We start from the raw sequence: 25,612 nt of genomic DNA on the forward strand, positions 1-25,612 counted from the left end.
GTATGTGGGTGTATAATGAAACCCCTGCACTCTTGTGCTGCTGTCATATTGCATCATATTTGCAATCAGACAAACAAATCAAGGGACTGAGGAGCCCAGCCACTCTGCCTGCTGACTAATCTCCCCTCCCCACGCATCTGGCTGCTGAGCCCTGCAGTGGGCTTCTGGCACACTGGAGCCCTATGGCTTGGTTTGCTAGGATCTCAAAGGGGTTCCACTGATGGGAGGAGCCCCCAGGTTGGGGACTCTCCGCTAAATCATTTTGTCCATCGTGTTTTGAGCAGGGTTTAGCAGCAGCAAGCAACTCTCTAGAGAGTGTGATGTTACAGAATAAAAGTGTGGGTGGCAGGGGCTGTTAGCGTGCTGGCAGTAATTCCCAGCTCCATGACAATGAGCCACTGATAGCATCACACATGCTGGGCCAGATCCCACATTCCTCCTTTTGCCTGAGTACCTGATGAAAGCAGTGGGAATTGCTATCCAAGATAATGATTGCAGGATCAGGTGGATGATGACACCCTGCTTTTCTTATCGCTTTATCTCTGGCACTGCCGCTCTCTCCCGTGTCTCTTTCCACTAGCGACGTTTTCATTCTGTGCTCACAAAGTGTAAGGAGAGCCCACTGGAGAGCTCCAATATGTATATGATCCCTGGAAACTCCAAGAATTTTTAGGGAAAACACTCTTCTGCTTTGTTTCCAGCAATTAAATTGCATCTGAAGATTCACAAAGCCATGCAATGCCTTGTTGCTGTTGCCCTGGGCAAGCAATTGCTGGGTGATCTATAGTGAGGAGCAGCTGAGGAGGTGGCTGGGCAGCAGCACATGGAGAGGGAGTGCAGTAAGATCTACTGGAAATTACCTTTGTTTGCAGGCCCCCTTTATCAACGCCTTTGGGATCCCACTCTCGACAGTTTACATAGCTGAAGAAATCTTATCAGACATGATAAACAGACTCAAATGTTTGTATGACTGCTGCTGTCTCTGCTCCCTTGCACTGGTAGGACTTTCCATGGTGCCCTGGATCTCTGCAGGCTGAGCTTCTCTATCTCTTTTCCAGAGTAGGAAGGCAAAGTGAATTTGTGTCATTTGAGAAGCTGAAAGAACCATGGGAAGTATGAGTTATACACCCTGTTCAAACTCCAGCATTCCCGTAAGCTGAAGCCTTGGGGAAAATGAAACATATCCCCTGCCCAGGAGAGCATGTCAGCCCTGCTGACAGGCACCCTGAATTAAAGTGAGAAGGGTTGGTGTTTGCAAAAAACCCTACCAAAAAGATATGGTCTGGGAGGCTGGCACAGCTCTGTAAGTAACACTGAGCTCCAGATGAGCAATGAAACCCTCCTAAATCTGCTTGAGTGAAATCAAAGGTGAGGTATCAGTCATGGCCTGCCTAAACTGGAATAAGTGCCCTTACAGCTGCTGACACTGGAGGACCCACAGGCTGTTCCACTTGGGGATCTCTTCTCCTGTGTGGAGGTTGGCCATGGAAGAGGGATGGAGGAGGGCAGGGCTGCAGAGGTGTCTAGGTGCAAGTGCAGGGCACAAATGACCTTTGGGTGGGTATTAGTCAAAGCAAAGTTGTCCTTTATCCTGTCTGCTAGATGAGGCTTGGCTGGAAGTGCAAACATAACCCAGTTGAGTCTTGTGTTTGTTTCTAGTATGGCAGTAGGAAATTTCTCCTACTTGATAGAGAAGAACTTGCTGAAGGATTTTACATTGCACCAACTTGTTACTTCTCTCTCTTTGCCTTCTTTGGGCTGAATTCTCTGTGGATATAACTTTTTTTTAGTCTCTCAGCTTCTTTTGGGCTGAATTCCCTTGGGATCTTCCCTCATGGGGAGTTTCACTTATCTCAGTCCTTATTATTCGAAGAAAAATCCCAGGCTCATTAGATTCTGGTTTCTCGTGTTTGAAGGATCCTTACAAAACTTGGCAGGTCTATCCAGACTAACTGCACAAGCTTAAATCACTACAGCTTGGCTCATCTCATACTAATGATACAAAATGGCCCCGAACCACGAGGTCTTTTCACCTTTATACTAACTTTTATCTTATTAACTACAGACACGTGTATTGTTATTATATCTCAACAAATAAGTTTTCTATATCTACTCGCGTAATTAAAAGTGCGACTAACTCTAAACCAATCATATTTTGTGCTTCTATAAACTGCAGAAGCATGGAGAAGAAGGAAGAAGAAGGATTAAAAACTACACCCTTTTTCCTCCATCTTTACTCCACGTGTGGAACCCTCTTAAAATCTATACTTTCAGCTCTGTGTTAAAAGAAACATTTTTCTACTTTCTATTTAATTTCTTACAAACTCTGGCTTGCTCAGGGATATTTGGAAGCCTTTTTATCAATAATATATATGATTGATGTATTTTTTAAAGAATTATATAGACAGAGAAATGTCCCTGCATTTCTAGACTCCTACACAACTCAGATTCTTAGGCATGGGAAATTAATATAGATTCAGTTAATATTTTGTGCACTGGTGATCTTTCTGCCCATGGACAGTCAAGAGACTTGTGTGCTCTCACATTTGAGTGCTCTTCACAGCAGATACAAGAGAAATGAAGAGCAGTTGAGAGCATGATCTCCCTGTAAGGACAAGGTAGTCCTTAGTTTGGGTGGAAGCAGAGCTGTACTTCAGCTGTTTTGACAGCTGTTGGTCTCAAGTGGGCTGTAATCACAAGAGATACAAATATCCAACTTTCTCCCCATTTTTCTGTGTTGTCTGAGGATCTGAACTGCATTCCTGGTGTTTTGGCCCCAGGGCTGCAGAGGGGCAGGTAGAGACCATGGGGAGTTGTGCTGATGGGGACCTACCAAGGACCAGTCCTCTGTCGTTCAGACATATGGAGGCTGGAAGAATTTTTCAAGTATATTGTGTCAGCTGTAAGTGAACCTTATCCTTTTAGGTGACAGTGGCCATAGTGAGGTGGAATCCTGACTTTGCAGTGTCTTTAGGTACCCCCATTCCCACTGTGAGAGCTGGGAAGATTGGCTCCTTAGAAGATTGCTAGTGGCACTGTCCCACAGTGCTGCTTGGTGCAGAGACCAGCATCAGGAGCTGTAGGATCCCGACTCCAGCCCCACACATGATCACACTTGGCAGCTCTCCTCTCTCTGCAGGATGGTGTCCTTTTCCTTATCTATTTCCTTTCTGTAAGTGCTTTGATCACTGGCTGGATTCTGCGCCAAAGCCAGGTTTTCCCGGATACTTTTTTTTTTTTTTCTTGATGTTGCAAGTTATCAGTTACTTTGATGACACGTTGCAACTTTGTCTTAAAAATATTGATTCAGTTGAGTACTGGTGTTGCAAGCAGGCAGGAAGATGCCCTGGTCAGCTTTTAAACACATAGCTGTAAAGCAGCAGCTTTCCAGGGGAGCACACCCATCCCAGGATGTGCTCTCCTGCCTCCTCACTGCTCAGTGATAGGGGGGCCAGGCTGAACTGTTACAAACACCTCATTTGTAGCTACACTACAGCCAGCTGCTAATAGCTTCCAACCAGTGTGTCTGATCAGGGGACAGCCATGTGACCCCTGGGCTGCACAGCACAAGCAGTTCATGGTTTTTAAGTTGCAATGAACTGATCCAGCAATTCTTGGTCAAACCCTGCAACTCCTACTTGACAAGAGCATTTTTTGTTTTGAAGACATCAGGACAGGGAAACTCCTCCACTTCCTTTGGTAGTTTATTCCAGTGGTTAATAGTTTGTGCTGCTAAAAATGTGAGTCTCATTTCTCACATGAACTTGGTTGACTTTTGCTTCCCATTGCTTCCTTTTGTGCTGGTCTCATCTAGTATGAGCAGTGGAAGTAGGCCAGATGACTGAGAGCATCTCAAATTCAAATTATAGTAATCCTGCTAAATTTTCTAGAGGACTGCAATTTATTTTCTTCAGGGAAGCAATGGGCAAAATATTCTGCAGCAGATGGTGAGAAATAACCCTTCTGACTTTCAGGAACTGACCCCCACACTCTCCTCTCTCTGTTCTCCAATCTTTTTCTGCAGCTGATTAAGAGGGAATCCCCTGCTGGAAGAAGAAACTGAAATAGAAAAATCCCTTTTCAGGAATGGGCACTCTGTGGCTAATCAAGCTGGGATTGCATTGTTAGGAGGAACCTTTCAAAACTCAGGCCCACAGCAATGCACAGCAAGAGACTCTTTTTAAGATCTGCAGAATAAGCTGGCTGGCAGCTTTATGTAGAGGTGCAATCCAGTTCTTGTGTTTGGAAGAAAAATAATAATGCATCAATATGAGTTTAGTTACACTTGTTTTTATAAACCCTTTGTAATGCACATGTCAGCTAAAATAACCTTGCAATTAATCTTGTAGACAAAAGCCTGATGTAACCAAAATCTGATATAAAATCTACCTCCACTTCCATATCCCTTTTTGAACTCTAATCTAAAAATAATAAGAAAACTTTAAGGAGATGAAAGTGAGAATTTCTGTATCTGGATGTTTTTGCAGTGCATTCCTACAACCCTGAGCTATTAGCATTCAACAGCAAGGAAACATCACCACAAGTGTTGCCTGTTGATGGGCTGCATCTCCCACTGACCTGTGCTCACTGGAGAATTGATAGGATGATACTTGATGTGACAGCACCACCCTCATAGTGTCTCCTAATCCCAAATGTCAGAGTTGAAAGGACTCCTGTCAATAACTCCTCTGGTTTTTCTCTAACATATCCAGTTGACATGGGTGCCTGGGAGGACTGGGAATCATTTGCAGCCAAGTATTTAATGAGTGTCCACCACCAGACAGGGTTTATTTGTGGCTGTGTGGCTGCCTCCTTCTCCATGAGCTCAGCATGTCACATCACCTCCTGCCTCCCCGACAACATCTGCATGGCAGCCAATGTGACAGGTTTCACTGTGCCTTCTCCTGGAGTGTCCAAAATGATCCAATTTAAGCTGACAGCTAAAACACACAAGAATAAATATGCATTGTGATGATCCTGTCAGTTGTGACTGGACTAGAGAAATGTCTTCTGCCTAAGTGCTGAATTTGCAGACAAAGAATTGAAGCTGAACAAATGGATAGAATTGCCTGCTGTGAAAAATGGTAGGTGCTAAATGGTCCTAAAGCCTGGCCCAAATTAAATGCTTTGGGGTAGGATTTTTTTTCTTTCTTTTTGGTTGTGGAAGGCTGTTCTCAATGTCTGTACAGATGTGTCCAGGTACAAACCCCTGGAGGATGTCAGGATCAACCTGTCCAAGCCATCACCTGGTGTGAATACAACACTGCTTCATTTCTGGCTGGAGGAAGGCATTTCTCACAACAATTTCAAGACTCTCTCCACACTAGATGCCTGTGTAGCTCCCTGAGCTCATCCCTCTCCAGGATTAATTAAGTCATCTGTTCTTTTTACATTCTTTACACTCTTCTTTTAAGGCACATTCTTGCCTAGCTTTAGACAATGCCACAATATTCCCTTTTCTCCATAATTTCAACCCTTTTAATCTTTTTTTAACCAGAGGTGTTATGAAAAAGAGTCCTTTCCACCCTCCAAGGAGGCAGTCAGAGTCTTTTTTCTGTCACTGACTGACATGTGTGACTTCCCCTAGAAGAAATGGTTCTGTCTTTGGCTTTGGACATGGGTTTCCTCCTCCTCTCTGAAGGTCTGCATTCAGAGGGATGTTTGAATCTTCTCCATAATTCCTGTCTTGGTTATCTTGGTGCATAACAGGAGGCAGGAGTTTCTGTATTCTTGGAGTGCAGAAACCATTTGTAAAGAACAACACACTGTATGTTGTCCTCTGAATCAGGCAGAGCACTGCCAGCAGCAAAAAGCTGGAGAATCATAAGTAGCTTTTCCAAACATCAGGCCCCACTTTTCCTCTTGTGCACTAGGGTGGATATGCAATGTAGGAGACTTTAACTTAAATGTCATGTGAAATACAAAATGAGCATATTCATGTCTGAAGCATCTGAAGTGCTCCTCTTGTTGAATAAGACACCAACACCTCCCACTTCTACACAGTCCCAGAGCACTGCCTGCTGAAGGCAGGCAGCTCTAAGCCCTGAGCACTTGTGTGTGCAGCTGACCAACCCACTGCTCCAAAATCCAAAGTGTCTCAGATAGGGAGAATGGGCTTTGGCTGCCTCTGGCCCCTTCCTGGTTTCCAGCTCTTTCACAGGGTAAATTGAGCCTTTGTCCTGCTCAGCATCATGAGGCCGGGCTCCTGCCAGTAGGGACAAGGCCCTCTTGTTAAGAAATAAGCCTGTAGGGAGGGGGCTGAGCTGTGCAGCACCTTCTAGCACCAGCCTCTGATGTAAATGGTGCCAAGGTGAGTGTTAATGGAGGGAGGGATGCCCACCTGCTGCTCCTCTTGGGGAGTGGTTGCCCCCAGAACCCATCCCCACAGCAAGAGCAGCAGAAGAAGACACACCTACCTCTCACCTGGTGTGGCTTTTTTTTAAACCTGGGAATTATCTTTAAATAGAGTCACCTACACCACACTGAGGTGAATGGCCAGCATGGAGCAGACACGCAAATTCATTACTCTGGGCTTAAAGCTGCAGCACGGAAAGGGCAAAGAACGGCCAAAGTGTGAACTGGCCAAGCTGAGGCCTCTGGAAATGTTAGCAGAATCTGTCAATCAGAGAGAAATTCCACAGGCTTGTCCCAAACCTACTGTAGGTCTGTACTTGGCAGGACTCATCACACTTCTGCTCATGGTCCCTGCAGGGAGCTCTGTACTGCTCCAGGACACTCTAAGGAGAGGGCCGGGGCCCACAGAGGGAGAGGGGAGCAAATACTTAAACCTGCCTTTAGGAATGACATTGGAGTATTGCCAAAATATGCAAATAGATCTTCTGTGCTCTCCCTGATGCAGTGAGGATGATTTCTCCCCTCTTTAAAGACATCAGGAGAAGATGCACAGGCAGTCTTGTCATGCTAACCTTGTGACAAAGTAGAGTCAGCATACAGGAAAACCATGCTGAGCTGAGATTCTCCAGGCCTGTCTCAGTCTCTTACTGCCCTTCTGTGGAACCTTTGCTGCCACACCACCAGAAGGGACCAGGCAGAGGTAAGCCCTAAGAAGCTTTATTGTTTGCACATCTCTCTCTTCTTTCCTCTGCTTCTGGAAGTTTGTGTTCAGAGATGTCACACCATGTGTGTGTGTCTTGGTGGGACATCTATATGGGCTGATGGTACTTCTGTCTAGCCAGAGTGCACAGAGGGTGCTGCTCTGATCCATGTGGAATAGGTGTGGAAAAGACCCCATGTCATTATACATTCATGGCTCAATATGGTGCCAGGCATGGCCCCAGGAGTAGACTTGCAATATCACAGATATGTTTTATTCCTGGAAAAGCTTTAGTTGTTCCTTATGGATAGGCACTTCCTGGGGTTGTTGGGATAAAAAAAGGAGCAGCAGCTTGAGCAGCCTGTTTTCTGTAAGCGCAAGTAGTACAATGCCACATCTGCACAGTGAACAGTTTCTCTAGGACTGATCTCCCTTGGTGAAATGGTTTTTAAAGGGAAACCTGGGTTTGTGTATCTTTAAGCCCCTTGGGTTCAGGTGCCCAAGGCCTTTCCAAATCAGTCCAAATATATATTTTTTCCCCTTCCTGCTAGATAAAAGTTGTGTTGTAAACAACTGAAACTGTCAGTGATTCAGCCAATGGAAGATGTGTCAGATGTCCTTTATTCCCAAAGCAGCACTGCTGAGGTCTTGGTGGTGACATGTCCCAGTGACCAGCCATCCCAACTGGGACACTGCCCCTAAATCCACACTTCTGATACAGCACTGTCTCTTAAGGGGCACCTGAGAGATCCCAGGGTGCAGGAAAGGAAACATTCATGTCTGTGCCACTTTCCTGGAGGAGGAGGTTGGTGGGAAGAGAGATGAGCAACTGCCATGGAGGCTCACTTTGCCACCCACTCCTAAACTGGACTTCCAGTATCACTGCATGCAGTGCTGGACAAACGTTCTAGCAAGTGACAAATTGTTTCCCAGCTCAGCCCTGTTCTCTTCCCACCTTTTTTTCCCTGTGAGTCAACTTCTGCCTACACAGATGCTTCCAGAGCAGCCTGAATGCCCTCTTCATTGTGCGTTGATGGGGTGGTGAGTTTGCACTGAGGCACATTTTCTACCCATGGATTTCTAGATTTTCCTGCATGTGGGCAGAGAGCAGCATGATGCTGAGTGACTGAAGTCCCTATTCATTATTCATGAATAACAAAGACTGCCAAAGCTTGCAGCCCCACACTTAATGGGACCTACTTCACACAGTCAGGGAGCAACCAGCTGTAGAGATATGGCTTTGTGCTGATCTCAAACCAGAGGTTTCATTCCTCATCACAGAGCTGGAGTAAGGGATGGTGAAGGATGGTTCAGCCCTCCAGCATGGCAACCACTGGCTCTGCCAGGACCTTCTGCTGATATTTTGGCAAAGGAAAGCAAAGCTGAATCTGCTGTGTGCAAAAGGGATGGAGCAAGCAACAGTTTATAGGGGGAGCATTTTCTTTATGCTCTGAAGGACTGGCTTTTACTTTCTTTATCAGGATTGTAAGATGGGGCCCTTTGCTAGCTCTAGGCTATAAGGTAGCCCCAGATATTCTTGACTGTAAGCAGTCTCTGTCAGAAGGGTCATTTCCCAGGAGAAACTTTGGAAGGACAATGGGAAGGGCTTGACTTTGAAGATTTTTTCCTCTTTAATAAACAAGAGACTCTTAATAATCCTGGAAATCCCCCTTTTAAATTTGATACACTGGCCTCTTCCAGACTCCCAAGCTTCAGGGAGGAAGTAATAGGAAGTGAGATTAAACAGGCTTGAAGCTGAGGGATCAGAGACTGAGGATCCCAGCCCTGCTTGCTGGGGTGCAGTTTGCACACTGCTAGGCAAGGCAGTTTCTGGTGCAAGTGTTCCTGTTCAAGAGGCCATTTGCCATAGCTGCAGAGGAAATCAGCTTTGTCACCCCACAGGCTCTTTTCTGTCAGTAGGAAACTGTAGTGAAGGTTCATATCATAAGCACAGGATTGTATTGGCAAAGGTTTCCAATACAAAGTTGACTTGAAAGAAACCAAGGTGCTGCAGTGGTAGAACTGTGTGTTTGATAATATCAATACAAATTACTGCTCGTGTCCTGCTGGTCTCAGATCTTGTTCTTCCTACAGGACAAAAACGTGGCAGGTAGCATCCATTATTTTTAACTCTTTGTTTTTAAATGAACAGCACTGTTGTTGGTATTTAGTTCCATTTTACCTTATCTTAACTATGATACCTTTTATTCTGCTTGTGAAATACAGGGGTGGAATGCAGTCTTACATTCCAAAACATTTCAGTGCAAAGAAAACTATAATGGGCCCAAAGTGATGGGGGAGGTTTATTTTATAAAGATGCTCAAGCAAGCTATGCCATCAAAAGGATACAAAGTCGAAGCCACATCCTGCCAGCTTGGCTAATCCATAAAAGAGCTTTCAGTGTTTTCCCTTGGAGTAACAGCTTTAAATTTTAATAAGCTGTGGTGTACTTTCACCGGATGTAATAAGCTGATACAAAGTTTAAATGGGGTTAAGTAAGTAAGAACCTAGGAGAAAGGAACATAAAAGACATAAATTATTTCCTCTCTTTTACAAGTTTATTTCACTAGGTTTATTTTGGGGAAAAAAATATTTCATTCAAATTATTTTTTTGTTCTCTGGATGATTCAGTGTCAGGGGAGGGAGACAATACTTGAAGTAACCACAGAGCAACTTGAGCAGAGAGGACACTCAGTAAAAATAAATAAATTTATCAAGTTATTAATTCAGGTTATTTTGCCATTTAATTTTAACAGTTACCAAGTCACAGGCATGTGTGCCTGAATGTGACCCACATAATCCTGTAAAACAGGGATTTGTAGGAATACTCCTTGAAAGGTCATCCAGCCCACCTGTACCCCAAGGCAGGATCATTTCTGTGTAAGTCTTTCTGGACACAGATTTGTTGAGCCTGTTCCTGGAGCCCTCAGTGATGGAGAACTGCAGCCACAGGGAGCGACCCCAGCGCCAGCACTCAGCTTCCCTGTAAGCCCATTATCCATGTTACTGCTGGGAAAGGCAAGCTCTGCTTTATCTGCTTCCCCTCCACAGCTCCGGTGGCCTCAGCCTCCCTCAGCCCACTGGCTCCAGCTGCTTCCCCTTTCCCCACAGCTGACTCCTTCTAGACACCCTGAGCAGACACAAATAGCACCCAGAAATACCATCTAGGGTGATGTCCAGAGGGCACACCAAAGCCAAGATCTGCTTTATGTGTGTTTTTTGTTTGCAAAGGTGGGATAAAGAGCTTTTTGGGCATTGTCCATGCTCATGCTGGAGTGAGGTGGTTTGTAGTCTGCACCTTAACCCACTAGTTGCCCTGTGTCATGCCTGGGGACCCCTGAAAGCAAGCAGGGGCTGTGGGGTGGGAATCTTTCTTGTTACTGACAGTGCTATAGATAACAGAGGCGTATGGGGTTTTACTGAATGTGTTTGTTTGCTTACATCTGTGTAGCCTACTGAAATGGCTCCAAAACATTCTCAGCTAAAAGCATGAGCTGTCCCATTTTGAGCTTAAAAAGTCATTTCTGTACCCAGGAGCTGTACTCATTCTCGGTGGAGTGGGCATAGTAACACACACTGTGCAGTGGATTATACTTAAGTGATTATAGCCTCTAGGCAACAACCTGGTGCTTAAGAAATGAGTCAGTCAGGCCAAGGCAGAGGGAATCAGATTCAGTGAGATGATAATGATAATGATTCAATGATAAGATTTGCTTCCAAAAGATCTGGACTGAAGTATACAGCATTCCTTCAAGATATGCTTGTCCTAATAGCCAATTAAACAGCATATGTAGGAATATTTTATGTCACTTGGTGTCTCACAACAGTCTAAAGAAGCAATAACCACACACAAGGACTTGCAGTATGACAGGTTAGTTGGGTTCAGAAAGGCAGGAATAGCTGGGTGACGTGAGTGAAAGCCCAGCCAGGCTGGTAATAGCTGTGTTAGTGCAGGGAGATCTGCCAGTGCAGAAGAGGAGCAGGTTCCTGGGAAATACATCCAGGAAAAGGGAAGAGACAGGATGAGAAGGCAAGAAATGCATGTGGGGAAGCAGTGGCAGGAAGAGAAAAGAACAAATGAGAACAAGCAAGTTGATAAAAGAACAAAAGGGCTTTGTCTCTCATTAAAAGCAGCTAACAACAGAAATTATTTTCCCATGTAAGCAATTACTGCAGCTACCCCAGGGATAGTGTGTGGTTGGAAATGGGAAGACGGGTTCTTTACATTCATAACTGGGTCTGGCAAGTGCTCCATTAATATGGCTCACAGTGCTGTGGGCCATATCAGGCAAGAAGAGAAATTGGAACTTGATTGTGCAGATAGATGGATTCCCTGTTTTAAAAATTATCTTCCATCTGTATGCAGGGTTAAGCCACCAACTAGTGGAACAGAAAGAACAGAGCCTTCTAAAAGGTGGCAGGAGGTTTCTTTCATTCCTCTTTCACTCCTGACTGTAGCAGCTTACAGCAATCAGTGCAGTCACAGTCACGTAGGCATGAGTCAGGTAAAAATCAGACTAAGCTGAGATTCCCTTTCAGCCTGATTTTCAGAGATGCTGAGTGCAGGCAACTCCTGTCTGTGTCTGATAGTGCTTTTCATCCTGCAGAATCAGCTTTTGGCAACAAGTGTACTGTTGAGACTAAGAGAAATTCGTAAGGAGATGAATGATCATAATCTGATTTTAGAACCTAGACTTTATCTCATGAATGACCAAGTCATGACACCAATGAGGTCTCAGTCTGGCCATCTCCTATTGCTACTGCTCAGCTGACCTTAGCCCTGGGTATAAATTTAAGTATCTTCCAGCTCTCCATTTACCAGCACAAACCTATCTCACTGCTTGTCCTGTAAGTGTTTTGACATCAGCCACTCCAAAATTAGAAACTGATGATATGGAAAACTTAATAACATTTAAGAAATGCCAACCCATCTTCTCTGCTGCCTTGTGCTATGCTTTGTTCATCTGAGGAATTTTGTTGCATTTCACAACCAACAGGAGGATGTGGGTTCAGGATTGCTCCCAGCAGGGATACGATGCAGCTCAAGCCCCAGACTAGGACTCCATGGCACTGAGGTTACTCTCTATAACACCTCCCTGACCTATCTCCTGTATGATCTTTGGTCTGCCTTCTCCTCAGTCTCCTTCCCAGGAGCTCGTTGGCTTTCTCTCCCCTTTGGTCTTGCTGAGGTTTGGCTTAACTCTTTGTACAAGCACATTTGTAACATCCGGGACAGGGCATCCCGTGTCTCAGCTGAGGCAAGTCAAGCCCTAGAAACTTGATTTAGTGTGTCTCTTTTACTCCCCAAGAAATGGTGTTCATTTATTTATGTAAGGCTCCTTTTAAAGCTTGTTTGGAGTTTTATTCTCTGCAAAAGGCAGTTTTTTACTCTTGGGCAATACGTTCTGGATGCTGTTCCCTTGGATGGAGGTCCAGCAGCACACCTTGAGAGATGGGGCAGCCACTCCCCAGCTGCAGTGAGAAAGTTTCCTTTTGCAGCACTGAGAACAGGCAGAAACAAAGAGCCTGGAGAAGGTGGGGAGGGGAGAAGGGAAGAATGAGCTAGGTTAGGGGAAACACAGCCTGGAAATAAAGGAAAGGACCAGCTGATCTGAAACTCCCGATAAAAGCCCAAGACAAAGGCCGAAAGAGCCTGGGAGACTATCGGGGGAAGCAGGAGGAGGAGCAGAGAGATGCAGCAGAACCTAAGTGGGAATGATGTAAAATGCTGCAGGGAGGAGGGGAGTTTCCTACCTAAAGCAGAGAGTGGTTTAATTTACTCAACCACTTCCACTTACTGGAATCGAGGCCCTTTATTTCTTCTGGCTGAGAGCACCCGACAAACGAAGGAGCTGCTCCAGCAGGAAAGATTATCCATGTCCATCCCACAGCCCTGACAGCATCAGCCCCGATTGCTCATCTGTTTCCAAGTACAACTGAGACATTTTGCTGGTGGGCAGAGAAGTCAGGGACACTGCATCCAGCACCCTGCAGCGGAGGAAGCATTAGTACTGCTGTTGTTAGCCTTGTTATTTTCTCCTAATAAAAAGGTGGTCATGACTCACTCCATTAAGAAACAAAAGCAGAGCTGTAATCTACTGAAAGGCAGTTGTTTGGATGCTCAGCATTAGGCGTGTAAAAGGAGGAAGGTCAGCTGCAGGTCAGGTCTGGTGATAGACACCCTGCCACCAGCACGGGCCAAACTTCAGGTGCTCCACAGAGAATTGATTTTCTGGACTGGAGTAATTTGCCCCGGCTTCAGAGGTATCACTTCAGGCAGGAGTGTGGAGGGAGAAAAGCTCTCTTTCTCACCCCTCCACATTTCAGTTGGGTTTCCTTAGAGGAAATGATACTGTGACTGCACTGGCCTCCTCCTTCCTCTCAGGAGGGAGGAGCACGCCAGCATCTGCTCACAGTACCTCTTCCCCTCCCTATGCCCCACTGGGACCAGTTTGCCAGCTGAGCTGCTACTGGGGTCTGAGTCCCAAGGGAAGCAGGCTGCTTCTCACAGAGTAAGTGGTGGCCCCTGAAGCTGAGGGCTGAGAGGCAGGAAAGTTGTGTTCAGGTGGTGTGGAGGTTTCCTGGTGTGAGCAGGACTAGGTCACAGCACCCCTGTCTATGCCAGATTTCCCATCTAGTCCATGTGAAGGTTTTTGGCACAGCTGTGGTGACCCAGTTCTGACAGGAACCGTGCTGGCACGTGGCTCTCACCCAGCCATGTGGCTCTGACAGTGCCCAGCTACCTCCCAGGGTGGGTGCAGGGAAAGGGAAGGAGCCAGGCTGCCGTGATGGCAGTGGCCAGGTGAGGACAACACCCACGCTGAGATGCGCTGTGAACATCTGCCCCTACCCACAAGCTACTTCTATTTCTGTTCCATTTCATACCCTGGCTGACTCAGAGGGGGGGAGTGGGGGGGTCAGGTTAGAAGGAGCCAGATGGGAGGACTACAGGGAGATTGAAAGAGGAAGAGAAGGAGTTGCTTCAAAACCAGTAGTTGCCATTCTTTCAATCAACTTGAACGTTTTCTTCACACAGTCTTTCATGCTTTTCTGTTTCAGCTGCAGGCAATTTGAGGCAGGGATGGCACTTCCTGCCTGCTGTTGAGGTGAGCATTCTTTCAGGGCACCATCAGAATAAATGACACCCTGCTCTTAGATAGCTCCACTGTCATCTGCCCAGGCTGTAATGAGCTTGACAGGAGTTCATCCTTTTGCTTAACTTCTTCTAGGAATTTCCACTTATCATTTTGGTCTCTTTACGAAACTATTTACAATGAAAGGGCAAGAGCCAAATTTCCTGATTCCTGTGCATCTTAGTGTCATGACTTCTGTGCACTGGCATGGTCAGTGGTGTAAGTCTTGCAAGTCCTTGAGAAACAATCTTGCAGCTACAGGGAAAGGGGCCCTCCCCTCAAACAGCCATACCGGCAATCTTTGTGTTGCAGGTGGGCCTCTCATGCTTGTCCCTATTGTTTCAGAGCATTCACTAATTTTTGCAGAAATGGCACATCTTGCTTTGTCCCAGTCGGTTACTCTTTGTTTGTTCCTTAGACTGTAAACTAAGTAGTGGCATCCTCGGGGTTGTTCCCCAGGCAGTCTCGGTTGCCGAAAATGCCTTAATACAAACCACGGCCTGAGCAGGGGACCCAGCTCTTTCCGAGGGGATGTAGGAGAGGGCAGCTCCCATCCCGCGAACAGCAGAGCTCTCGCAGGCAGGTCTGCCTGGGCTCAGGCTTTTCTGGGGGTGAGGCTATAGAGTGAGAAGGGGAATAAAGGGAACTGAAACTCCATTCGCAACCTGGTGAGAGAAACCTACCCCAGCTCTGCCCTTCCTTCCTTCCTCCCTTCCCTCCCTCTCCTCCGCCCCCCCAGCACGCTTCTCTACTCTCCTGACGCGCTGGGGAGGGGGCGGGGGTGATGTCGGGATGAGCCTCAGCGGATGAGTGGAGAATTTTTGCAGCGTTTTTCAGCTTCCTCTGCCTCCGATGCTGACCTGCCGCCGTTGGGGAGGGAGGGGATCCCCGCCAGGGGGCGGTGCGCGGGGCGGGGGATGTCCATGTTTGGGAGGCGGGCGCGTCACTCCCCTTATTTGGGCAGTGTCGTCACGGCCCGGCCTCCCATTCATATAAATGCCCGGCGGCGCCGGCCGGGATTCCCTGCCCGGGCTCGGTGCGGCCCCGCGGTGCCTTCGTCCCTCCCGTCCCGTCCCGTCCCGTCCCATCGCCGCCGGCTCCGCGCTAGCACCGAGCACCCTCCTGCCGTTTTCTCCGCTCCTGCCCCGGCTGCGACGGGGCGCGACCCTCGGCCGGCATGAAAGTCACGTCCCTCGACTGCCGCCAGCTGCGGAAGCTGCTGCGGAAGGAGCCCTCCCGCTGCCTGGTGCTGGACTGCCGACCCTACCTGTCCTACTCGGCCTCCTGGCTCCGGGGCTCGCTCAACGTCAACCTCAACTCGGTGGTGATGAGGCGGGCCCGCGGTGGGGCCGTGCCGCTCCACTTCGTGGTGCCCGACGCGGCTGCCCGAGCCCGGCTGCTGCTGGGCGGCGAGGGGGCGGCGGGGGCTGCCCGCCTGGCGGCTGTGGTGGTGCTGGACCAGGACACGAGCCACTGGCAGAAGCTGAAAAAGGAGAGCACAGCCCAGATTGTCCTCAACGCCCTGCTCTCCAGCCTGCCGGAGGCCGGGGCCAGGGTCTGCTTCCTGAAAGGTGAGAGGGGTAGCGGGGACCTGAGGGACAGGGGCTGGGGGAGAGCGGCGCGATCGACCCTCAAAGCTCCCCTGGTTGGCGGCCGCCCCGAGGTGCTCCCCTTCCCTCTCCTTCGCCCTGCAGTGAACCTGATTATTGGTGGAGGGCAGGGAGGTAACGCGGGGATTGTGTTTCTTTTCCACCTACTGGAAATAAATCCCGGATAGACTCAGCGGGCTGAGCCGAAATGCCTTTCCGTTCACCCCCGCCACGCTTTTAAGAGGCTGAGGGGAAAGCAGAGAATATCAATAAAGAACAGCAAAAGTTGCAGATTATCAAAGGGGAAGAGACATCGGCTCTGCTTGGGAAACAAAATCAGCCCTGAGGATATGAGGAGAGACGAGGCCACCGCTATTCGCTCTCTGCCCGGTGACACAGGGACGCCCATGTTTGGTACCCGAAAACTCTGGGAGCGATGCCCGCCCCTCCACCGAGGGCGGAGAGGTTTCTCTCCGTCGGGCATATCGACTCTGGCAGGGGAAACTAAAGCCGAAACTCCGGGGCTCGTCGGGGGACAGAAATACTTCCTCCCCTCACGTGTATTACGGCCCTTCGACTGCGGTTCTTTGTTTTCCCTCCGTGTAAACCTGGCTAATAAAAAGATAAACAACATAGCGAGCATAGCAGCCCGCCCTTTCCCTGTCCTCCCGCCCCTGCCTCCCCCCACTTCTGGCAGTGCCTTTGTCCTTGTGCCCTCTCGGTTCTCCCAGCGCAGCCCCCACCTGCTCGGGGAGCGCGGCCGTGTCCGGCCGGGGCCGCTCCCGCCCCAAGCTCCGCACACGCGGCGGCCTCGGGGCTCCCGCAGCGGCACCAGGCCGAGGCAGGAGTTCCCAAAAGCCCCCTTGCCATACAGTGAGGCCATAAAAATTAGGAGAAAACCAAGCAATGTTTCTTGAATAAAGCCTGCCCCTGTGTTCTAATGGGCCAGGGTTAATTCACTTTTAATAAGCCTTTTATCGCTAGTTTTTGTCCTGATGTACCCAGTTTTTGCCTTCTGTAACAACCTCGCGCTGGGGCAGAGGCATGTTCAGCCTGGTACCGAGGTAGGGGGATGCTCCCCGGCTGTTTGCCACCATCCTGGTTCTGTCCAGCCGCTATCAGCCTTTGCTGGATCTGACAGTCACCCCAATAGCACATATTCTGCTACTGGAGAGTAGAGATACTGGCACTGTGTCATTCAAATCCTTAGGGACCACACTAAACTAGAGATGAAGAAATATCTTCAGGGTCAAGATGGGAAGTCTGTGGTAAACTAGGGAATTAAGCTCTGCTGACTCTCAAACTACTTGTTTGGCCACACAATCATCCCTTCCCTCCTCATGTACCAGCCCCACACTTTGAAGTGGTGACTTCGGTTGTAGGCAGTTTATCCAGGGTGAGGGGTTAGTGTAGGCTCTGCTTTGTACATCTTGAGTTGTGAAGTGTTGTATCTTGAAAGCCTGTCGATTTGAGGCTAAAGACATTTCCTTTCAGTAGATGAGAAAGTTTCCTGCTTTTCCTGCTGCAGTTTCCTTTTGCTTTGCTGGAAGTGCTCAGGGCTGTGGGTTCAGGCCCATGACTCAGTAGGCAGCACTGGTGATTCACTGGGGTGACAGACCCCCAGGAAGCTGTTGTGGCCTGGGGGAAGATCCTTTGCACAGTGGGGATATAAATCACCCTGGAACACTGGGTTCTGATCAGGAGAAAGGGTCCTTTGGAGGCCTCTGCTACTAACTTTGCAAATAATAGGCTATAAAACCACCAGGAAAAATCCTCCTTGAGGTTTCCCCTTATATTCCTGTTCTCCCTAGGCATGGAGAGCTGGGAGGATGTGTCTGCGGCTCCTTAAGTGCTAAGGGAGGGTCTCGTGGCCATAAGATATGAGGAGGTCATCAAGATCCTGAGGATCTGGTCCCAGAGAGAGCAACTGGAAGCGGGTTATTACATAGGGCCCTGTTCCCTCTGTTGCTTTCTGGCTTGCAGGGTCACATCTTTCATCTGTGTAGGTGCAGTTTCACTCTGGGTGAGCTCAGCCCCAGCATGGTGAGAGTGGTTGTGTGTCAGAGAAAAAGAAAGATAAAATAACAGGTCCTCCCTCGGCGCTGATAACGATTCTATTACTTATTGATTAAAACGGAAGTGCAGCTCAGCTCTCCATGATGAGCAACCGAGTATTTGCAGAAATGACCTCAGGGAAGGTAGGTTGAGTGGGGAGGGGGAAGAGAGGAGACTGCTGGAGGATGGGATGAGCAGATGACTCACTGTAAGAATGGCCTGCAAATATCCTGATCCCCAAGGCTTGTAATTAACCATTCACCAGCTGCCCCACGAGACACTAGACATTCGTGTCTGTTCAAACATACATGCAGGTTTGGCTTGGGCAGATTTCTATGTTCATTCAAGAGTAAAAGCAACAGCATAGGGCATAAATACGGATCATGGCTATTTATATAAACCGCACATATTTTTCCTATGCAATGGCAGTGACTGGGGGGTTGGGGGAAGATAAGGTCAGCTATGCAAAACAAGAGGATTTAAAAGTTCACCCCATGAAGGGCAGCTGGAGATCAGGGAACTCTGGAGAGCTTCTTGTGTTTGTTGTTTTTTCACACTGTGAGTTGCTAGGGATATCTTTTATTCAACCCAGTTATTGTGGATATCATTTTATCAAACACCTCCCACCACCACTATGGTCTCCATGGTCACTTGACTGCTTAGACCACTGCCTCATGCTGTGAGCTCTGGGACGAGCTGGCAGCATGTGGCTGGGGGTAGGAGGAAAGGTGCAGGTGCTGAGTGCTAAAGTCACTCTCCTGCCCTCTGTCATGGAAAACAGACTTTCATCACATTCACCAGGCTTTGGATCATGCTGGCCACTTGCAACACGAGGACCTCACTGCGGGAATGAGTAGGCGACAGTAGCACGTCATGAATTTGAGCACACATCTGCTAAAACATTGCAAACAGATGAGACACTGGCATTTTGGGGCTGAACTGTCAGAGGTGGCTGTACCAGGCTGCCCTGGCAGTGAGGCTGGTGGGGGTCTGCGGCTGCTCTATCTTCAGCACTTCCCCTGTTTCAAAATCCTTCCTTGCACCCGGGCACCCGCACCAGCACAGCTTATCAGGGTGAAACACTTGCAGATGAATGAATCACAACGGGAGGCTTTGCCTTCCAAGCCTTGTTTACTTGAGGGCCACACTGAGGGATTATTGAATGTAGCTGTTCATGGGCCATTCATTTCTGCTCTGAGAAAGCACAGGTGGCAGACATGTGGCACACCACTGACGTTTCCAGGCTGCTTCTGCTACCTGATTTACTCAGGTTCATTTTTGAGATTATGTGCTTCTATGCAGAATATTCCCAGCCTGGAAACAGGCAACAATTTAGCTGACGACAAACTTTGAGTAACAATGTAATAACAGGATTAATTCCTTCTCATTAGCAGCACATTGAATGAAATGAGCGCAGTACTTAACCGTGTAGAATAGCTCATATGGGGCTATTCAGTTGTCAAATGCTGTCACAGGATTTCATTAAGTTTTATAGCTGTTATTTAATAGATTGGTTTCAGTGGGACCATCTTCATTACTTCACTGTCTTCTGCATTGTGGTGATTAATGAGACAGATGCAAGCATCCCCCTCGTGATTATGTCCATTTAAAAATGCAAATAAAATATTTTGTCTGTTGTCACAGTGTATATATTAATGACAGGTTTAGAAAAGATGACTCCTGAGTACAGAAATCTCTTCTTCAAATTCTGGAATTAGTGCTCATGTATGAAACCTGGGGGGATGGTTTTTAGTCAGTTAATGGTTGCTAGACTCAACAGAATTACATTTGCTAACAACCTTAGGCTGGATTCACCGAGTTTTGGCAAATTAATAATTGTCAGTGGTATCAGAGGTTTTTCCTTGGGTGTCCAAAGTATTTTAAGCAAACCCATTTTCCCAGAGGAGCACTATCCTTCATTGACCCTCCCCTGGAGCTCATTGCTGGACACTGCTTATCCCACTGCACTGCAAGCACTGGAGCTTTGTTTGTCCTTCACTTGAATTAAACCAGTCCTTGGGAGGGCAAATATTCATATCTTCTTCTTCTTTTCGATGTTTCCCTAGGGGGATATGAAACCTTTAACTCTCAATATCCTGAGTGCTGCGTGAATGGAAAACTCATTTCCCCAGAGAGGACGGAGGCAGAGAGGAACGTTGCCAGCCACTGTGAGAAGCAGAGTGCCAACCACAAACCTGCTTATGACCAGGTGTGTGTCATGGCTGTGGTGGGTGACCCTTCCCTTGGGACTTCTCCCTGCTGCCACTGGGCTCTGTTCGAGGCAGGGTGGCAGTGGCCCTGCTGCTGCCATGGGCTGTCAGTAAATTGCCACAGTCCAGGCTGACAGCCTGTGTGCTGGATAGGTTGTCCTTCTGTGCTGCTGGTCAGCATCACCTCAGCCTGGCTTCAAAATTAAAAGGAGGCAAAACACTATATCGAGCCCCAAAACCATATTTATGAACTGTCTTATGGCACACCCAGACAGCATCAGCCATCAGCAGCTCACACCTCCCCAGGAGACTGAGAAATGGGCAGGGGAGAGGGCTGCCAGGAGTGTCACTTTTCCAGCAGGCAAAGGAACACATTTTGTCCACAACTCCTCTGAGATCCCAGGAGGAATTTGAGGCTGGCGAGGGGCCAGTGCATCTGAGAAGAGAGACCCACCATTGGACTGGGGAAGTGGGGTTTCCACAGAGGAAGTCATTGTGTGCCCACCCTGCCTGGGGATTATGTGTGCTCGAGATGTCACCCTGCGGTCAGGACGCTTCCGCCAGGGCGTGTATTTCCTGCTGCTCAGGGGGAGTCCCCTTGTGTTGCCTCTCTGCTCTTCTGAGTACCTCCCACACCAGGCGTCCTCCTCCTGCCACCTTGGCCGGCTGCCAGCTGTCCCTGATGCATGGGAACCCACCGTGGGGACAGTTCAGGGGGAGTGGAAAGGCAGTTTCTTGCAGCTGGGGGGTGGCAGTAGCTCCTGTGCATCATGGAAAGTTACCTGCCAGCTCAGAAAGCTGTGTCAGATGGTGGCTTTTCTTTGCCGTCTCGTCATCCAGCCTTTGCTTGTGCTGAGGAAGGAGGAACTGAGATGGCATCTCAGGGTGGGTGACGCAGAAGGTGCTGTGCTCCAGAGAGGTGTGGGGTGAAGGGGGATGGAAAGCCTATGTCTAGTTTTTTTGCTTTGTTTCACTTTTGGAGATGTGACCAGAGGAGCTAAGCCCTGTCTGAGCCAAAGCAGCCTCTTCCTCTGTCCTACCTAATCTTCCTCCCTTCTGGATGTGGCTCTCTGCCTTGCCCCTAATTTGGTAAAGGCTCAGTGGGAATGGGTGCCACACGTGAAAGCACTTTGGGTGCACTGTGAGGGGCAGCACTTTAAAGAAAGCCACAAATATCCTGCACATTAATAGCTTGGGTCTGACTTTGGACCTTGCAGATGTGGACAAGAAAATGAAAACATTTTTCCTGCATGGGCTTTGCCATGGGACTGATTCATTGGCCACCAGCATTGGGGTCCAAAAACGCCAGAGAGGGAGGAAGCAGGCATCCACATGGGCTCCCTTGGTTGCTCTTGGGTCTCAGGACCCAAGAATGAAAAGAAAAAATGAAATTAAATCAAAAAAGAATTACATGTTTCTGCTCCTTCTCTTCCAGGGTGGTCCAGTCGAAATCTTGCCTTTTCTCTACCTTGGTAGTGCCTATCATGCTTCCAAGTGTGAGTTTCTCGCCAACCTGCACATCACAGCCCTGCTAAATGTCTCCAGGAAAAGCTCAGACTCCTTCAAAGACCAGTATTGCTACAAATGGATCCCAGTGGAGGACAGTCACACAGCAGACATCAGCTCTCACTTCCAGGAAGCCATAGACTTCATTGGTAGGTACAAATTAACAAATTTTCAGATCTACATGTATTTTAAACTCATTTAAAATGTAAAATCAATAAATGAATTTTTATTCATTTAATTAATTTTAAAATAAAATACACATTGAAGTCTACTGAATTTTGTGAAGGAAAAAACACCAGTTCCTTGGACTTTCATACCAGACTCAGTAACAACCAGGTGAAGCAGAGTCAGCTTATTGCCTTACTGTGCTGAGATATCCCAAAGGTGGGGTCCTAGAAATCCATTGTGTCCCATCACCCCCTTATCATAGAGCTCTTTCCATTCCTTCTTTTGATCACACTGATATCTCACCCTTTAATCAAATACCCCAAAACAACAAAATGAGGAGGCCTTTAGAAAAGTTTGTGCTATTCAGTTTCAAAACTTCCTGCCTTCAGCAGGGTGGTTGAGTGAACAGAAGCTGTGCCAGGGAGCACAGGAGAGAGGATTCTCCCTGAGAAGCACGAGATGGTTTGGTGGGGTGGAGAAGCCTGAGCCTGGATGGAGATCGTGTTGAAAACTGTGCTGTTGTCCTCCAGGAATATTCAAGAGAGAAAGAGAATAAAACACAGTTATAGACTCACTGGACTCATTGTTCATTGTTGAGTTTGAGTCCTTCAACAGTGCAGGCAGAATTATAAAAACCTGACCTGAGGGTGCTCTGAGTCCTTGCCCTTCCCAGAAAGGGACATCTCATACCTTTCAGGGAAATAATAATTTATGGCACCTTTCCGTCCTGTCTTCAACCTCTTCTGATAGATGCCAGGTCACTTGGAAATCTCCCAGATTTTGGAGACAACTTTAATTTTCACTTTCTTTTAAAACTGGGCATGTGGTGTAGATTCTGAGGATGACTCAAATCCATGTCTTCTTTATTTTGTTCAGCAGCTAAATATAACTGGTCATGGTGGCAGTCCCCTGACAGACAATTGAAGGCAGGCAAATGATAACTTCCTTAGCTCTTTGTGTTTCTCTGAGCACTACACTCACAGTTATCCATAAATTTGAGCTTGAACACGTTGCTCAAGGCAATAGAGCAGAGAAAAGTCTATTTTTTGAACAGTGTTTTTGAGTGGAAAGGGCTTATTTTAAGCACATTGTCTTTAATCTAATAACAATCATTGTGTTGTGTGAGTAACCACAGTGGCTCCTGTTGTGCAAAATGGGTGCTTTGCATAAGCCTTTTATATCCTGACTTAAGTCCAAGCATCCTTTGACCAGGCTGTAATTAGCAACTGCCTATCAGTGCTTGTGTGCTTTGTGATGAGGCCCCAGGGACTGAGCTCAGCCTCTCCACCCAAGGGTACCTCCTGGTACTGCTGTTTGCTGCCAACTGGCCAAGCAGGGAGTTAGGATTTTGAAGAAAAATCCTGTTTTTCTAGGGAAGATGATGTGAGCCCCTGCAGGTTTTGAGTGACCAGGTAGTGGGAGGGCTGGCCAGGCTGGTCTTTACACATTTTGAGCTGCGGGCAGCGAAATGCAGGTACAGCATTGCTTGCATCACAGTGTTCTTCAATGTCAGTTGTTCCAAAAGAGAAGTGGGCACAAGGAAAGAGGCAGGGATGGACTTTCCTAAGAAATGCAAAAATAACCAAATCAGGATCCACAGATTCTGAAACCAAGCTCAGGTTTGTCACAAGCTGGGTTTTGTCCTCCTTGTCTTTTAATCTCTATGTCATCCCTAGTACCCAACAGAAGAGCAAGTCTCTCGTGCTGGTAGACTGGCTGTGTCCCCCCAGCACTGGGTGTGTCACGGTGTCCCCTCCATCCCCAACAACAGCTGATGTCTGCAATGGCTTTTCCCCCCAGATTACGTCAGGCGAGCGGGCGGCAAGATCCTGGTGCACTGTGAGGCGGGGATCTCGCGCTCCCCCACCATCTGCATGGCTTATCTCATGAAGACAAAGAAGCTGCGCCTGGATGAAGCCTTCGATTACATCAAGCAGCGCCGGAGCCTGATCTCACCAAACTTCGGTTTCATGGGCCAGTTGCTACAGTACGAGTCAGAGATCTTGTCTTCCACCCCCAGCCCTCCTGTCGCCTCATGCAAAAGAGAAGCTGCATCTTTCTTTGCAGAGGAACTGACTTTAGGCAAAAACTTTGAGGGCTCGTGCTTTGCCTTTCCTACCTCAGTGCTGAGCTCTGTGCCCATCCACTCTCCTGTCCACCAGCTGAAGCTCAGCCCAATGACGGCATCTTCGTCCTGCTGAACACCGTGGGGAGCCCGGAGCTGGTGTGGTCCTGATCCAAACTGTGATTTCCGACAAGAACATTTCATGAATGTGCAATAGAGAAACTTCATCCACTTACTCTGAGATGGAGTGGTTGTCATGGGTCATACTTCCCATATGCTGTGACTGTAAGATGGAAATGGTCTAAGCATGGCAGGTTTTCTGAACTTTTACTCTCCTTTTTTAAAAAAAAATACAAAGTGCTTTTTTAGGGTTTTAACCACACAACGTGCACCCACTACTGCATTTCCAGTTCCTGGGGAACGATGAGAAATCCATTTAGTATGTTCTCAGTTCCCATCTCCTTCCAGTCTTATTTTTGAAAAGACCCTTATTTAAAGTTTCAAGCAATAAACAGCAGCAGCAGGGAAGCAAGCAAAACGAAAAGCACTACCTTTGCAACCACAGAGGTGGTGGGAGTGATAATTTGTTCAAATCTTTCTCTGGCTTTCCTCCTCCCTCTCCTGTGTCATGTTTCAGGTAGCAAAGCGCTGGAGTGGGGAGAGGGAGTGCCTTTCCCAGGACACTGTTGCACAACCAGGTGAAAATCCCCTCTCATGCTCCAGCCTCTGAAGTGTCAGGTATTGTCCACAGTGTAACTGGATACCAACTCCGACCAGAGGGTCCATTCAGGTGTGGCATTTCCTGTACTTCTGTATTTGCCTTTGTACTGGATGTGCTTTTAAGTAAAGCAGGGACTTAACGTCTATCAGCTACCCTGCTGAGCTATTATCCTCCCATCTGTTATTTAAGAACAGCCCTAGAATACTTGAATGTCTCCACAATTCTCATCACATCCACTTCCCATCAGATAACACTGTAAAACACTGTAATTGCTGGACTTCACACCAAAAAAACCTGACAAGCTTTCAGCTTCAAGACAGCTTTTTCTCCATCCCTTCCCAAGTGTTCCCATTGTGTATCCTGTGTGGTCAAGTGGTCTTTTTCAGTGTTATGTGACTTACTTAGAGTGTGTGGTCACCTCTAGTCAGCTTTTGTCCAGAAAAAAATATTTCCGTCTTGCTCACATTGGCTTCTGTGTCCACAGGGAGTTCAGAATGAGTGTGTCTGTTAACCTTTTTATTATTTTTTAATATGTAATATGTATGGGAAATGGCAATAATTTCCAGGAGATCTCGTGAATGTGAAAGAAAACCTGAAATGGTTTTATGGTGTGTAAAAAATAATAAAGGAAAAAAATGCGAGGAAAATAAAGATGTTGTACTTTGATCTGTGAGAGTGCTTTGGGAGAGTTTGGTGGCAGGAGAGGTCAGCTGAGAAAAACACCATGGTGTAAAAGGAGTGTAAGGAGGCAGAAGAGATGGGAAAGTGTCACTGTGCTGTGTGCTGAAAAGCCACCAAGGTGCATCACTACAGAGGGGAGAAGGTGAGGGGGAGGATTGTTTTAAACAGAATGACATGAGTCACGGTGGCGTCACTTCCCAGCAGCCGGGCAGGCACTTCTGTTTTGATTCATGCATGTTTTATATAAGATTTACCATCTTGCTGAAGATGAAAATCTGAATTAGGCACAGCCCCCACTTCCTTCCAACCCATGGCAAGGGATGCTACATGCCCTGGTCCTTAGAGCGAAGCTTGTGTGTGACATGCAGTGTCTCTGGGTGCCAGGAACCAGGCCATGTGGGTTATACTCATCTTTTCACCTTTTTAAATG

The 25,612-nt window shown here is 47.6% G+C and overlaps 1 protein-coding gene across 1 annotated transcript; it reads left to right on the top strand.

Annotated features, from left to right (window-relative positions):
- The first annotated feature begins 15,225 nt into the window (after window positions 1-15,225).
- On the top strand, window positions 15,226-25,137 carry DUSP5 (dual specificity phosphatase 5). The gene is made up of 4 exons (XM_005520729.3): window positions 15,226-15,758; window positions 19,898-20,040; window positions 21,477-21,696; window positions 23,516-25,137. Exons 1-4 carry the CDS (start codon window positions 15,365-15,367, stop codon window positions 23,914-23,916), a joined length of 1,158 nt encoding a protein of 385 aa, XP_005520786.2. The 5' UTR covers window positions 15,226-15,364; the 3' UTR covers window positions 23,917-25,137.
- The last annotated feature ends 475 nt before the right edge of the window (window positions 25,138-25,612 follow it).

The sequence above is a fragment of the Pseudopodoces humilis genome, chromosome 9 (assembly GCF_049639895.1).
Source record: "Pseudopodoces humilis isolate 2021_Gansu_Grassland_sample_001 chromosome 9, ASM4963989v1, whole genome shotgun sequence".
NCBI lineage: Eukaryota > Metazoa > Chordata > Aves > Passeriformes > Paridae > Pseudopodoces > Pseudopodoces humilis.

Coding starts and splice junctions, on each gene's coding strand:
- DUSP5 (XM_005520729.3), top strand. CDS start 15,365: ATGAAAGTCACGTCCCTCGACTGCCGCCAGCTGCGGAAGCTGCTGCGG. Junction 20,041..21,476: donor ACAAACCTGCTTATGACCAG/GTGTGTGTCATG, acceptor CTTCTCTTCCAG/GGTGGTCCAGTCGAAATCTT. Junction 21,697..23,515: donor GGAAGCCATAGACTTCATTG/GTAGGTACAAAT, acceptor TTTTCCCCCCAG/ATTACGTCAGGCGAGCGGGC.